Source organism: Rhinoraja longicauda, chromosome 4, assembly GCF_053455715.1.
Source record: "Rhinoraja longicauda isolate Sanriku21f chromosome 4, sRhiLon1.1, whole genome shotgun sequence".
In the NCBI taxonomy this organism is placed as follows: Eukaryota; Metazoa; Chordata; class Chondrichthyes; order Rajiformes; family Arhynchobatidae; genus Rhinoraja; species Rhinoraja longicauda.
In genome coordinates, this window is record NC_135956.1 from 89,782,728 (window position 1) to 89,795,564 (window position 12,837).

Genomic DNA, 12,837 nt, shown 5'->3' on the forward strand with positions numbered 1-12,837 from the left:
AGAGTGCATGTGTAGAGAACGTTTCCACTAGTGGGAGAGTCTAGGACCAGTCACAGCCTCGGAATATAAGGGCGTTCCTTTCGGAAGGAGATGAGGAGAAATGTCTTTAGTCAGAGGGTGGTGAATCTGTGGAATTCATTGCCACAGACGGCTGTGGAGGACAAGTCAGTGGATATGTTTATGGCGCAGATTGACAGGTTCTTGATCAGTACGGGTGTCAGGGGTTATGGGGAGAAGGCAGGAGAATGGGGTTGAGGGGGTGAGTTAAATTGAATGCCTGAGTAGGCTTGATGGGCCGAAAGCCTAATTCTGCTCCTATCACTTATGATCTTATGAATAATCTCTAAACTAAACTCACAAACTGCACACAGACAGCACCCGAGGTCGGGGTGGAACCCGGGTGTGTGGCACGGTGAGGCAGCAGCTCTACCCGCTGTGCCACCGTGCGGCCCGATACCGTGAAGGCTTAGTGGGGGGGGGGGGGGGGGGGCTTTTTTTCTTCAGTCCGGTTTGAACGGGTACCTTCTTTTGCAGATCTCCCAGTTCATCGTTCTGTGCCTGAATCCCTACCGGAAACCGGACTGTAAACTAGGAAGAATCGTCGCGACGGAGGACTTTAAACACCTGGCTCGCAAGGTAAGGGCGCAGCATGTTGGGCAGCTAGGGGGAAGACAGTCAGTGAAACTCAGCAGCACAACAATGAAACTAGAGTCAGACAGTCCGAAGTATTCACTGGAGTTTAGAAGGATGAGAGGGGAACTTATAGAGACGTATAAAATTATAAAAAGACTGGACAAGCTAGATGCAGGAAAAATGTTCCCAATGTTGGGGGGAGTCCAGAACCAGGGGCCACACAGTCTTAAGAATAAAGGGGATGCCATTTAAAATTGAGGTGAGAAGAAACTTTGTCACCCAGAGAGTTGTGAATTTGTGGAATTCTCTGCCACAGAGGGCAGTGGAGGTCAATTCACTGGATGAATTTAAAAGAGAGTTAGATAGAGCTCTTAGGGCTAGCGGAATCAAGGGATATGGGGAGAAGGCAGGCACGGGTTACTGATTGTGGATGGCCTCCTCCAGCACCTGTTTTTTATGTTTCTATGTCTCTAAGGGTCTCAACCTGAAATGTCACCTGTTACTTTTCTCCATGAGAGGAACAGATCGGGGAGATGCACAGAGTCTCTTGCCCAGAGTAGGGGAATTGAGGACCAGAGGACATGGGTTCAAGGTGAAGGGGAAAAGATTTAATAGGAATCTGAGGGGTAACTTTTCCACACAGATGGTGGTGGGTGTATGGAACAAGCTGCCAGAGGAGGTGGTTGAGGCTGGGACTATCCCAACGTTTAAGAAACAGTTAGACAGGTACATGGGTAGCTCAGGTTTGGAGAAATATGGACCAAACGCGGGCAGGTGGGACGATTGTAGCCGGGACATGTCGGCCGGTTTGGGAAAGTTGGGGGAAAGTTGGCCCAATGGGCCTGTTTCCACGCTCTATCACTCCCATGACTAGATGCTGCCTGACCTGCTGAGTTACTCCAGCACTTTGTGCCTTTTCTCCTCAGGTGCAGAAGGCTGTGGAGGCCAAGTCAATGGATATATTTAAGGCAGGGGCAGATAGATTCTTGATTAGTACGGGTGTCCGGGGTTATGGGGAGAAGGCAGGAGAATAGGGTTGAGGGGGAATGATGGATCAGCCATGATTGAATAGTGATGTAGACTTGATGGGCCGAATGACCCAATTCTGCCCCTGGAACGTATGAACTTAAGAGCTGCTGCCTCACAGCGGCAGAGACCTGGGTTCAATACTGACCTCGGGTGCTATCTGTGTAGAGTTTGCACGTTCCCCCTGTTACCACGTGGGTTTCCTCCGGGTGCTTCGGTTTCCCTCGACATTCAACGATACTTTATTGTCACATGTACCTAGGTGCAGTGAAATGATTTGTTGGGAATCTCGAGCAAAACACAAAGTGCTGGAAGAACCCAGCGGATCAGGCAGCATCTGTGGTGGGAATGGGCAGTCGACAAGTTCATAAGTGATAGGAACAGAATTAGGCCATTTAGCCCACTCCACCATTCAGTGATGTCTGAACTATCTCAACCCCATTCTCCTACCTCTCCCCATAACCCCCGACACCCGTACTAACCAACAACCTATCTCTCTCTGCCTTAAGAATATCCACTGACAGCCGTCTGTGGCTATGAATTCCCAAGAATTTGGGGTAGGGACCCATCTTCAGACTGATTTTAGTAAGGGGAGGGGGGGAGAGAAAGAGAAAGATAGAAAAGAGGTGGGGGTGGGGCAAAGCCTGACAAGTGATAGGTGGAAGGTAGACACAAAATGCTGGAGTAACTCAACGGGTCAGGCAGCATCTCTGGAGAAAAGGATTGGGTGATGTTTCGGGTCGAGACCCTTCTTCAGACTGAAGTACAACAGTCACCAGTACATCAGTCTCCCATTCCTTCTCTCCAGAGAGGCTGCCTGACCCGCTGAGTTACTCCAGCATTTCGTGTCTGCCTTTGATTCAAACCAGCATCTGCGGTTTTCTTTCCTAAGTGATAGGTGGATACAGGTTGGGGGGGGGGGGGGGAGGAGGGTGATTGGCTGATGTGCGGCGTAAGAGACGAAGGCTGGAGGTGGAAAGGAGACAAAAAGATGCCAGATGTGCAAAAGGCAGAGTGAAATGTAAAGTTGGAGGGAGAGTTTATGGATGAATAGCACAGGATCAAACCCGGGTCTCCGGCGCTGTGAGGCTCAATGAGGAAGGATATTCTTGCTATTGAGGGCGTGCAGCGTAGGTTTACTAGGTTAATTCCCGGAATGGCGGGACTGTCATATGTTGAAAGACTGGAGCGACTAGGCTTGTACACACTGGAATTTAGAAGGATGAGAGGGGGATCTTATCGAAACGTATAAGATTATTAAGAGGTTGGACACATGTTCAATTAAGAGGCAGGAAACATGTTCTCAATGTTGGGGGAGTCCAGAACCAGGGGCCACAGTTTAAGAATAAGGGGTAGGCCATTTAGAACGGAGATGAGGAAATACCTTTTCAGTCAGAAAGTTGTGAATCTGTGGAATTCTCTGCCTCAGAAGGCAGTGGAGGCCAATTCTCTGAATGCATTCAAGAGAGAGCTGGATAGAGCTCTTAAGGATAGCGGAGTCAGGGGTATGGGGAGAAGGCAGGAAAGGGGTACTGATTGAGAATGATCAGCCATGATCACATTGAATGGTGGTGCTGGCTCGAAGGGCCGAATGGCCTCCTCCTGCACCTATTGTCTATTGGGGGGGGGAGGGAAATTGGAGTTCTTAGAAATGGGAGATGATTGTGTAAAGGAGAGAAAATAGGTGGGGTGACCTGGAGGGTGGGGGGAATGGAGGGCACAGAAAGAAAGGACGCAGGGGTCTAAAATGGAGATTGGAGAGCTCAGTGTTCATAGCGCTGGGTTGTTAGCTGCCTGAGCGGAACATGAGGCGCTGTTCCTCCAGTGTGCGTGTGGCCCCACTCTTGACAGGACAGAAAGGTGTGAGAATGGGAAGGGGAGTTAAAATGTTTGGCAGCCGGGAGATGCAGCCGTCCTCGGCAGACCCAGCGCAGGCTGTCGGTGAAAAGGGTCACCGCCGAGCCTACACTTGGTCTCCTAGATCGATGATGTAATGGAGGCCACACCCAGAGCGCCGACCGCAGTCAAGGTTTGAATGGGGCGGCACGGTGGCGCAGCGGTAGAGCAGCTGCCTTACAGCGCCGGGTTCCATCCCGACTACGGGTGCTGTCTGTACGGAGTTTGCACGTTCTCCCCGTGACCTGCGTGGGTTTCTCCAGGCGCTCCAGTTTCCTCCACACTCCAAAGACGCGCGGGTTTGTTGGTTAATTGGCTTGGGTGAAATTGTAAGTTGTCCCTAGTGTGTGTAGGATAGTGCTAGTATGGTCAGCGAGACTTTGGCGGGCCGAAGGGCCTGTTTAAACGCTGTATCTGTAAAGTCTAAAGTTTATTTCCTCCGAGTGCTCTGGTTTCCTTCTATATTCGGAAGACGTGCAAGTTTGTAGGTTAATAGGCTTCTGTAAATTATCCCCAGTGTGTAGGATGGTGCTAGTGTACAGGGTGGTCACTGGTTGGCGCGGACTCGGTGGGCCGAAGGGCCTGTTTCGCACTGTATCTCTGAAGAGTTCCCTCATCTCTCACCTGCCTCTTCTCGCGGTGCTCTCATTCTCGCGTTCTCTCTCACATTCCCTCGTTCTCACTCCCGTTCTCTCTCACGTTCTCTCATTCTCTCTCTCGTTCTCCCATTCCCTCTCATGTTCTCTCATTCTCTCTCCCATTCTCTCATTCTCGCTTCCCGTTCTCCCATTCTCTCTCTCATCTTCTCTCTCGTTCTCTCGTTCTCCCGTCCTCTCTCTCCTATCCTCTCTCATTCTCTCTCACGTTCTCCCATTCTCTCTCTCATCTTCTCTCTCGTTCTCTCATTCTCTCTCCCGTCCTCTCTCTCTCCCGTCCTCTCTCCCGTCCTCTCTCTCTCTCCCGTCCTCTCTCTCTCTCCCGTCCTCTCTCTCTCCCCGTCCTCTCTCTCTCCCATCCTCTCTCTCTCCCGTCCTCTCTCTCCCGTCCTCTCTCTCTCCCGTCCTCTCTCTCTCCCGTCCTCTCTCTCTCCCGTCTCTCTCTCTCCCGTCCTCTCTCTCCCCCGTCCTCTCTCCCCCGTCCTCTCTCTCTCCCCCGTCCTCTCTCCCCCGTCCTCTCTCTCCCGTCCTCTCTCTCCCGTCCTCTCTCTCTCCCGTCCTCTCTCCCCCGTCCTCTCTCTCCCGCCCTCTCTCTCCCGTCCTCTCTCTCTCCCGTCCTCTCTCTCTCCCGTCCTCTCTCTCTCCCGTCTTCTCTCTCTCCCGTCCTCTCTCCCGTCCTCTCTCTCTCCCGTCTTCTCTCTCTCCCGTCTTCTCTCTCTCCCGTCCTCTCTCTCTCCCGTCCTCTCTCTCTCTCTCCCGTCCTCTCTCTCTCTCTCCCGTCCTCTCTCTCTCTCTCCCGTCCTCTCTCTCTCTCCCCCGTCCTCTCTCCCCCGTCCTCTCTCCCCCGTCCTCTCTCTCCCGCCCTCTCTCTCCCGTCCTCTCTCTCTCCCAGTCCTCTCTCTCTCCCGTCCTCTCTCCCCCGTCCTCTCTCTCCCGCCCTCTCTCTCCCGTCCTCTCTCTCTCCCGTCCTCTCTCTCTCCCGTCTTCTCTCTCTCCCGTCCTCTCTCTCTCCCGTCCTCTACTCTCTCTCTCCCGTCCTCTCTCTCTCCCCGTCCTCTCTCTCTCTCCCGTCCTCTCTCTCTCCCCGTCCTCTCTCTCTCTCTCCCGTCCTCTCTCTCTCTCCCGTCCTCTCTCTCTCTCTCCCGTCCTCTCTCTCTCCCCGTCCTCTCTCTCTCCCCCCGTCCTCTCTCTCTCTCCCCCGTCCTCTCTCTCTCTCTCCCGTCCTCTCTCTCTCTCTCTCTCACTCTCTCTCTCTCTCTCTCTCTCTCGCGTACAGTTGACTCACGGTGTCATGAACAAGGAACTAAAGCAGTGCAAAAACCCAGAGGACCTGGAGTGCAATGAAAATGTGAAGCATAAAACCAAGGAGTACATCAAGAAGTACATGCAGAAATTTGGCGCCGTTTACAAGCCTAAGGAAGAACCCGACGTTGATTGAACAGTGACCCCCCTCCCCCCCAGTTCCCCCCTCCCACAGGTGTGCCCTAGCCTAGCGCAAAAACCATGTGAATCTATAACGAGCTTCTCAATCTCCTCATAGCTATCTGTATTATACTGTTTTAATGCATATGTGAATATATTGAGAAAGCAAAACCACTTGTAGTTAACTTTACCCCCCATTCACTTTGATAATTTACATTTTTGAGGGGGAAAGGTTGTGGGGTCTCGATGAATTTCATCATTCTCCCTCTTTCACAGTGTAAATACTATAATATTGTTCAGAGATCAACTTGCCCTGACTATATCACCGACAGTCAGCAACAAAAAAAAACTGGCGTACTTTAAAAAAGAATCATTTTACTGTATTAAATTTTTACGGACTTTTTTATGTAAAGAAAATGTTTAAAAAAAACTCTTTTTGCTTACAATTTAATGTCTGCAAATAGGGAATTGTGACAAGAAGTGTTTTGGAAAAAAATGTTTTAAAACTGTTTTTGTTTTTTTTTAAAAAAAACCTTGTGCAAAAATGATCTGTGACTAGTACTGACTTAAAGGTTGCTGTTTTTTCTTTTCGTTTGGAGAGCCGGCGGACGTGTTGATTCACTAAGTAAAGAAAACTTTAGTGTCTGGTTCAACGTACACGTACGCACACACACACACACACACACAAAAAAATATGAATTTCAATTCTCTTTCCATCCCCCCCTTTCAAAGGTAACGAGTGGACCCTCTCTCTCCGAGTTGGTGAGGAAGGAGATCGCTGGTGGCTTCCGGCACTCGGTCACTCTCATCCCCTGCCTCCCGTCTCCAGCCAGAAAGACATTGCGTGAGACTAGCAATGCCCCCCCTTCGCATGCCACCCGCCCCCCTACGGTCGAATACGCTGTCAGCACTGACAATCCAGACCCCCTCCCCCCCCACCCCCACCTCCGCGCACGCTAATGGCCTCTAGAGACAGCGCCAGAGCCGCCATTCCTTTATAAGGGGACACATGGGGAGAGAGGGTTTGCCCACCAACCTGCTGGGTTGGTTGCTGGGATCGGGAGAGCGCGTGCTGTCCACGGCAGATTGACTTCGGGAAGGTGCAGGCTTGTTGTTTTAGCACCCGGGAAACGTGTAGGGTCGTTGTGTCCGAGCACTAGAGCGGGCGACAGCACGATTGAGAACCCACGGCCATCGCTCACCCCCCCCAACCCCAACCCAACCCAGAGCAGCGGCCACAGCCACCGGAGAGGTGGGCCGAGCTCCCACAGTGGGGGAGTGGGTGCTCTCTCCTGCAGCCTTCTCCCTCAGTCGACAGGGCAAGGAGTTTGGAGCGAGCGAGCGAGCGGCCTAACGTGGCCGTCCCTGCTGATCGCCCCACGTTCATTAGCCCTGCCCCTGCACGACCCAATGTGCTGTTTAAAAACTAGTGTTTGATTTACCTAGGATTTGTTTTTTTAATTATTAATTAAATTAAAACCCCTGACTAAGACTAAAGGGGGAGGGGGGGGTGGGGGGAAGAGAGGTGGCAGAGTAGAACAATGAATTATTTACTGGCCGGTGGTAAAAGCTTTGAAGGAAATCTCCGGTTTGCAAAAGGCAATTTGATTCTGTACAATAGACGATGAATTTTTTTTTTAAATGGAACATTTCCGCGAGTAATCCTGACATGGTCAGAGCAGCGGTTGGGAAACTAACGGTCGAGGTGATGTTTGGACACCGAGGGACGGGACGGGACGGGACGGCTGCTGAATGTGCTCACTGTCTCCCTCTCTCGACATTCTGGAAAACTGGTTTCAGTGGGTGTTCTCTGCTCAGTGGCTTGTGTGTCTGTAATTTTACAACTTGCAGAGATTTCACTTGGTGCTAGGAGCTGGAAATTTGCAGGGATGAATGTTGTGTATTTTTAAAAGTAAAAAAAATATACATTGTTTGAAATCTGCTTTGGAGTCTTCCTTTTTGAACCTGCACTCCCCTTCCACCCGCATTCCTTCCTCCAGCTTCACAATCCTACGATTCTTCTGTGCGGAAACAAGGAGCTGCGCGTAGAAAATAGTGCGGTCACGGTGGCGCAGCGGTAGAGTTGCTGCCTGTCAGTGAATGCAGCGCCGGAGACTCGGGTTCCATCCCGACTATGGGCGCCGTCTGTACGGAGTTTGTACGTTCTCCCCGTGACCTGCATGGGTTTTCTCCGAGATCTTCGGTTTCCTCCCACACTCCAAAGACATACAGGTTTGAAGGTTAATTGGCTTGGTAAATGTTTTTAAAAGAATTGTCCCTAGTGGGTGTAGGATAGTGTTAATGTGCAGGAACCTCTGGTTGGCGCGGACCTAGTGGGTCTGTTTCCGTGCTGTATCTCTAAACTAAAAGGTGCAGGAGGACGTTCGGTCATTCAATATGATCATGGCTGATCATCCAAAATCAGTATTCTGTTCCTGCCTTTTCCCCATATCCCTTGATTCCGTTAGCCCCTAGAGCTAAATCTAACTCTCTCTTGAAAACATCCAGTGAATTGGCCTCCACTGCCTTCTGTGGCAGAGAATTCCTAAATGGCCTACCCCTTATTCTTAAACTGTGGTTGTAAACTGTCCACTGTGTGAATGTAAAGTGCTGGAGTAACTCAGCGGGTCAGGCAGCATCTCTGGAGAACATGGATAGGTGACGTTTCACAGAGTGCTGGAGTAACTCAGCGGGTCAGGCAGCATCTGTGGAGAACATGGATAGGTGACGTTTCACAGTGCTGGAGTAACTCAGTGGGTCAGGCAGCATCTGTGGAGAACATGGATAGGTGACGTTTCACAGAGTGCTGGAGTAACTCAGTGGGTCAGGCAGCATCTGTGGAGAACATGGATAGGTGACGTTTCACAGAGTGCTGGAGTAACTCAGTGGGTCAGGCAGCATCTGTGGAGAACATGGATAGGTGACGTTTCACAGAGTGCTGGAGTAACTCAGTGGGTCAGGCAGCATCTGTGGAGAACATGGATAGGTGACGTTTCAGGTCGGAATCCTTCTTCAGACTCCACAAAGTGCTGGAGTAACAACAGGTTAACTCTGAACTCTGAGAAGGTCTGAAAAAGAGTTCCGACTTGAAATGTCACCCATTCCCTTTCTCCAGAGATGCTGCCTGGCCCGCTGAGTTTAGATTTTAGATTTAGATTTAGAGATACAGCGCGGAAACAGGCCCTTCGGCCCACCGGGTCCGCGCCGCCCAGTGGTCCCCGCACACTAACACTATCCTATACCCACTAGGGACAATTTTTACATTTGCCCAGCCAATTAACCTACATACCTGTACGTCTGGAGTGTGGGAGGAAACTGAAGATCTCGGAGAAAACCCACGCAGGTCACGGTGGGAACATACAAACTCCGTACAGACAACGCCCGTAGTCAGGATCGAACCTGAGTCTCTGGGGCTGCATTCGCGGTAAGGCAGCAACTCTGCCGCTGCGCCACTGTGCCGCCACCGAGTTACTCCAGCACTTTGTCTATCTCCAGTCTATCTTCGGTATACACCAGAATATTTAGAATATTGTGTTCATTTAGAATATTGTGTTCAGTTCTGGGCACCATTTTATAGGAAAGATATTGTCAAGCTTGAAAGGGTTCAGAAAAGACTTACGAGGATGTTGCCAGGACTAGAGGGTGTGAGCTATCGGGAGAGGTTGAGCAGGCTGGGTCTATTCCATGGAGCACAGGAGGATGAGGGGAGATCTTATAGAGGTGTACAAAATCATGAGAGGAATAGATCGGGTAGATGCACAGAGTCTTTTACCCAGAGTAGGGGAATCGAGGACCAGAGGACATAGGTTCAAGGTGAAGGGGAAAAGATTTTAATAGGAATCCGAGGGGTAACATCTTCACACAGTGGGTGGTGGGTGTATGGAACAAGCTGCCAGAGGAGGTAGTTGAGGCTGGGACTATCCCAACATTTAAGAAATAGTTGGACAGGTACATGGATAGCACAGGTTTGGAGGGTTATGGACCAAGCGCAGGCAAGTGGGACTAGTGTAGCTGGGACATTGTTGGCCGGTGTGGGCGAGTTGGGTCGAAGGGCCTGTTTCCACACTGTATCACTTTACGACTATGACCAGTTCCTTTCTACAGATGCTGGTTTACAAAGAAAGAGACCCTCAGACTATCTTCAGTCGGCCTTTGTCTTGTACAAAACCCTCTTCCCTTGATCCTGTATCTACACTGTGGATTGATTGTAATCATATATAGTCTTTCAGCTCAGTGGGTAACACGCAACAAAAAAACTTTTCACTGTACCTCAGTACTTGTAATAGACTAAGACATATACTTTCGTGAGTGTGTACACACACATGCATGCATACACATCAAACAAATAGTAATAGTACAAAATGTCAAAACCCATGCCCCCAAGTCTATGTAGTCTGAAGAAGGGTCTCGACCCAAAATGTCACCTAATCATTCTATCCAGAGATGCTGCCTGTCCTGCTGAGTTACTCCAGCATTTTGTGGTCTGTGTAAACCAGGATCGGCAGTAGTTTGGAGCCTATTTGGAGGTTGTAGTGTTAATAACCTGTCTAAGAAGGAACTGCACATGCTGGTTTAAAGCAAAGATAGACAAAAAAAAAGCTGGAGTAACTCAGCGGGACAGGCAGCATCTCTGGAGAGAAGGAATGGGTGATGTTTCGGGTCAAGACCCTTCTTGAGGGCAGTGGAGGCCAATTCTCTGAATGCATTCAAGAGAGAGCTAGATAGAGCTCTAAAGGATAGCGGAGTCAGGGGGTATGGGGAGAAGGCAGGAACGGGGTACTGATTGAGAATGATCGGCCATGATCACATTGAATGGCGGTGCTGGCTCGAAGGGCCGAATGGCCTCCTCCTGCACCTATTGTCTATTCTTCAGACTTAAACACCACTATCATTTCACCCTCCTCCCCAGAAACTGTGTTCCTGGCACTCACCACCCTCTGTGTAAAACATAGGAAAATAGGTGCAGGAGGAGGCCATTCGGCCCTTTGAGCCAGCACCGCCATTCAATATGATCATAGCTGATCATTGAAAATCAGTACTCCCGTTCCTGCTTTCTCCCCATATCCCTTGATTCCTTTAGCCCTAGGAACTAAATCTAACTCTTGAAAACATCCAGTGAATTGGCCTCCGCTGCCTTCTGAAGCAGAGAATTCCACAGATTCACAACTCTGGGTGAAAAAAAATGTCCTCATCTCGGTCCTAAATGGCCTCCCCTTATCCTTAAATTGTGACCCCTGGTTCTGGACTCCCCCAACATCGGGAACATTTTTCCTGCATCCAGCCTGTCCAATCCTTTAAGAAGTTTATATGTTGCTTTAAGATCCCCTCTCATCCTACTAAATTCCAGTGAATACAAGCCCAGTCGTTCCATTCTTTCATCGTATGTCAGTCACGCCATCCCGGGAATTAACCTGGTGAACCTACGCTGCACTCCCTCAATAGCAAGAATGGCGGAGTGGACTGAATGGGCCAAATGGACTCATTCTGCTCCTATCACTTAAGAGCCTATGACTTCCTTCGCACTCATTTCAGCCAACCTGATATGTTGACTCCTGGCAAGATGGTGATTGAAACATTATCCGGCTGAACCATCCCACCACAACCAGAGAGCAGTGCTGAACTACTATCTACTTCATTGGTGACCCTTGGACTATCCTTGATCAGACGTTGCTGGCTTTACCTTGCACTAAACGTTATTCCCTTATGTATCTGTACACTGAATGGCTCGATTGTAATCATGTATTGTCTTTCCGCTGACTGGTTAGCACGCAACAAAAGCATTTCACTGTACCTCGGTACACGGGCCAATAAACTGAACTGAACCGAAGCGCAACGCATCGACAAAGAGAGTTCATACGTGATAGGAGTGGAATTAGACCATTCGGCCCATCGTCTACTCCGCCATTCAACCATGGCTGATCTATCTCTCCCTCCTAACCCCATCCTCCTGCCTTCTCCCCATAACCCCTGACACCCGCACTAATCAAGAATCTATCTTTGCCTTAAAGATATCCATTGACTTGGCCTCCACAGCCTTCTGTGCAGTAATACAACAGTGACCTGAGGAAGGACACAAAGTGATGGAGTAACTCAGCGGGACAGGCAGCATCTCTGGAGAAAAGGAATAGGTGACGTTTCGGGCCGAGACCCTTCTTCAGATGGAGTGTGAATCTATATTCACTGCCATCCTGCTTAGTTTCACAGACTCACTCATTAGGTTCACTCGTTATCACCACCTCCACAGCCAACAATGGACCATTGTGGGCTCCACCTTTCCTTGATCATCGGTGCTGGCTTTGACTTGTCATTTTAATATCTTTCATTTGTACCTCTTCGTACCAAAATCTGGTTTCCATCTCAGTCTGAAGAAAGGCCTCGACCCGAAAACATCAACTATTCCTTTTCTCCAGAGAGGCTGCCTGACATAGAAATATCGAAAATAGGTGCAGGAGGAGGCCATTCGGCCCTTCGAGCCAGCACCACCATTCATTGTGATCATGGCTGATCATCCACAATCAGTAACCCGTGCCTGCCTTCTCCCCATATCCCTTGATTCCGCTAGCCCCTCGAGCTCTATCTAACTCCCTTAAATCCATCCAGTGATTTGGCCTCCACTGCCCTCTGTGGCAGAGAATTCCACAAATTCACAACTCTCTGGGTGAAAAAGTTCCTTCTCACCTCAGTTTTAAATGGCCTCCCCTTTATTCTAAGACTGTGTGGCCCCTGGTTCTGGACTCCCCCAACATTGGGAACATTTTTCCTGCATCTGGCTTGTTCAGCCCTTTATAATTTTATACATCTCTATAAGATCCCCTCTCATCCTTCTAAACTCCAGTGAATTCAAGCCTAGTCTTTTCAATCTGTCCTCATATGACAGTCCCGCCATCCCAGGGATCAATCTCGTGAACCTACGCTGCACTGCCTCAATTACAAGGATGTCCTTCCTCAAATTAGGAGACCAAAACTGCAGGACCCGCTGAATTACTCCAGCGTTTTGTCTATTTCTTCGGTGTAAACCAGCATCTGCAGTTCCTACCTACACAGTGACCTGAGGAAGCTGGGGCTCTGTTTCCTGGATGCTTTCAGCCGATGGACTGAAACGTGTTCAAACCCACTTCATTCAGCCTGAATGGCGATACCTCAGTCAGCACTGGTTTGATCAAAAAAATGTGTTGATGACTGTTCCAATAAAGACAATTAGGGT

The 12,837-nt window shown here is 49.8% G+C and overlaps 2 protein-coding genes across 3 annotated transcripts in view; one reads left to right on the plus strand and one right to left on the minus strand.

The window, feature by feature from the left end:
- setd2 (SET domain containing 2, histone lysine methyltransferase) overlaps positions 1-7,518 on the plus strand; it is a 113,988-nt gene extending 106,470 nt beyond the window's left edge. Inside the window, exons 21-22 of the mRNA XM_078398343.1 lie at positions 535-636; positions 5,488-7,518. Of these exons, the coding sequence (XP_078254469.1) occupies positions 535-636; positions 5,488-5,649 (264 nt within the window). The 3' untranslated portion in view covers positions 5,650-7,518. The remainder of the gene's footprint in view (positions 1-534; positions 637-5,487) is intronic.
- LOC144593236 (D-serine dehydratase) overlaps positions 1-12,837 on the minus strand; it is a 555,040-nt gene that overhangs the window by 447,869 nt on the left and 94,334 nt on the right. The window lies entirely within an intron of this gene.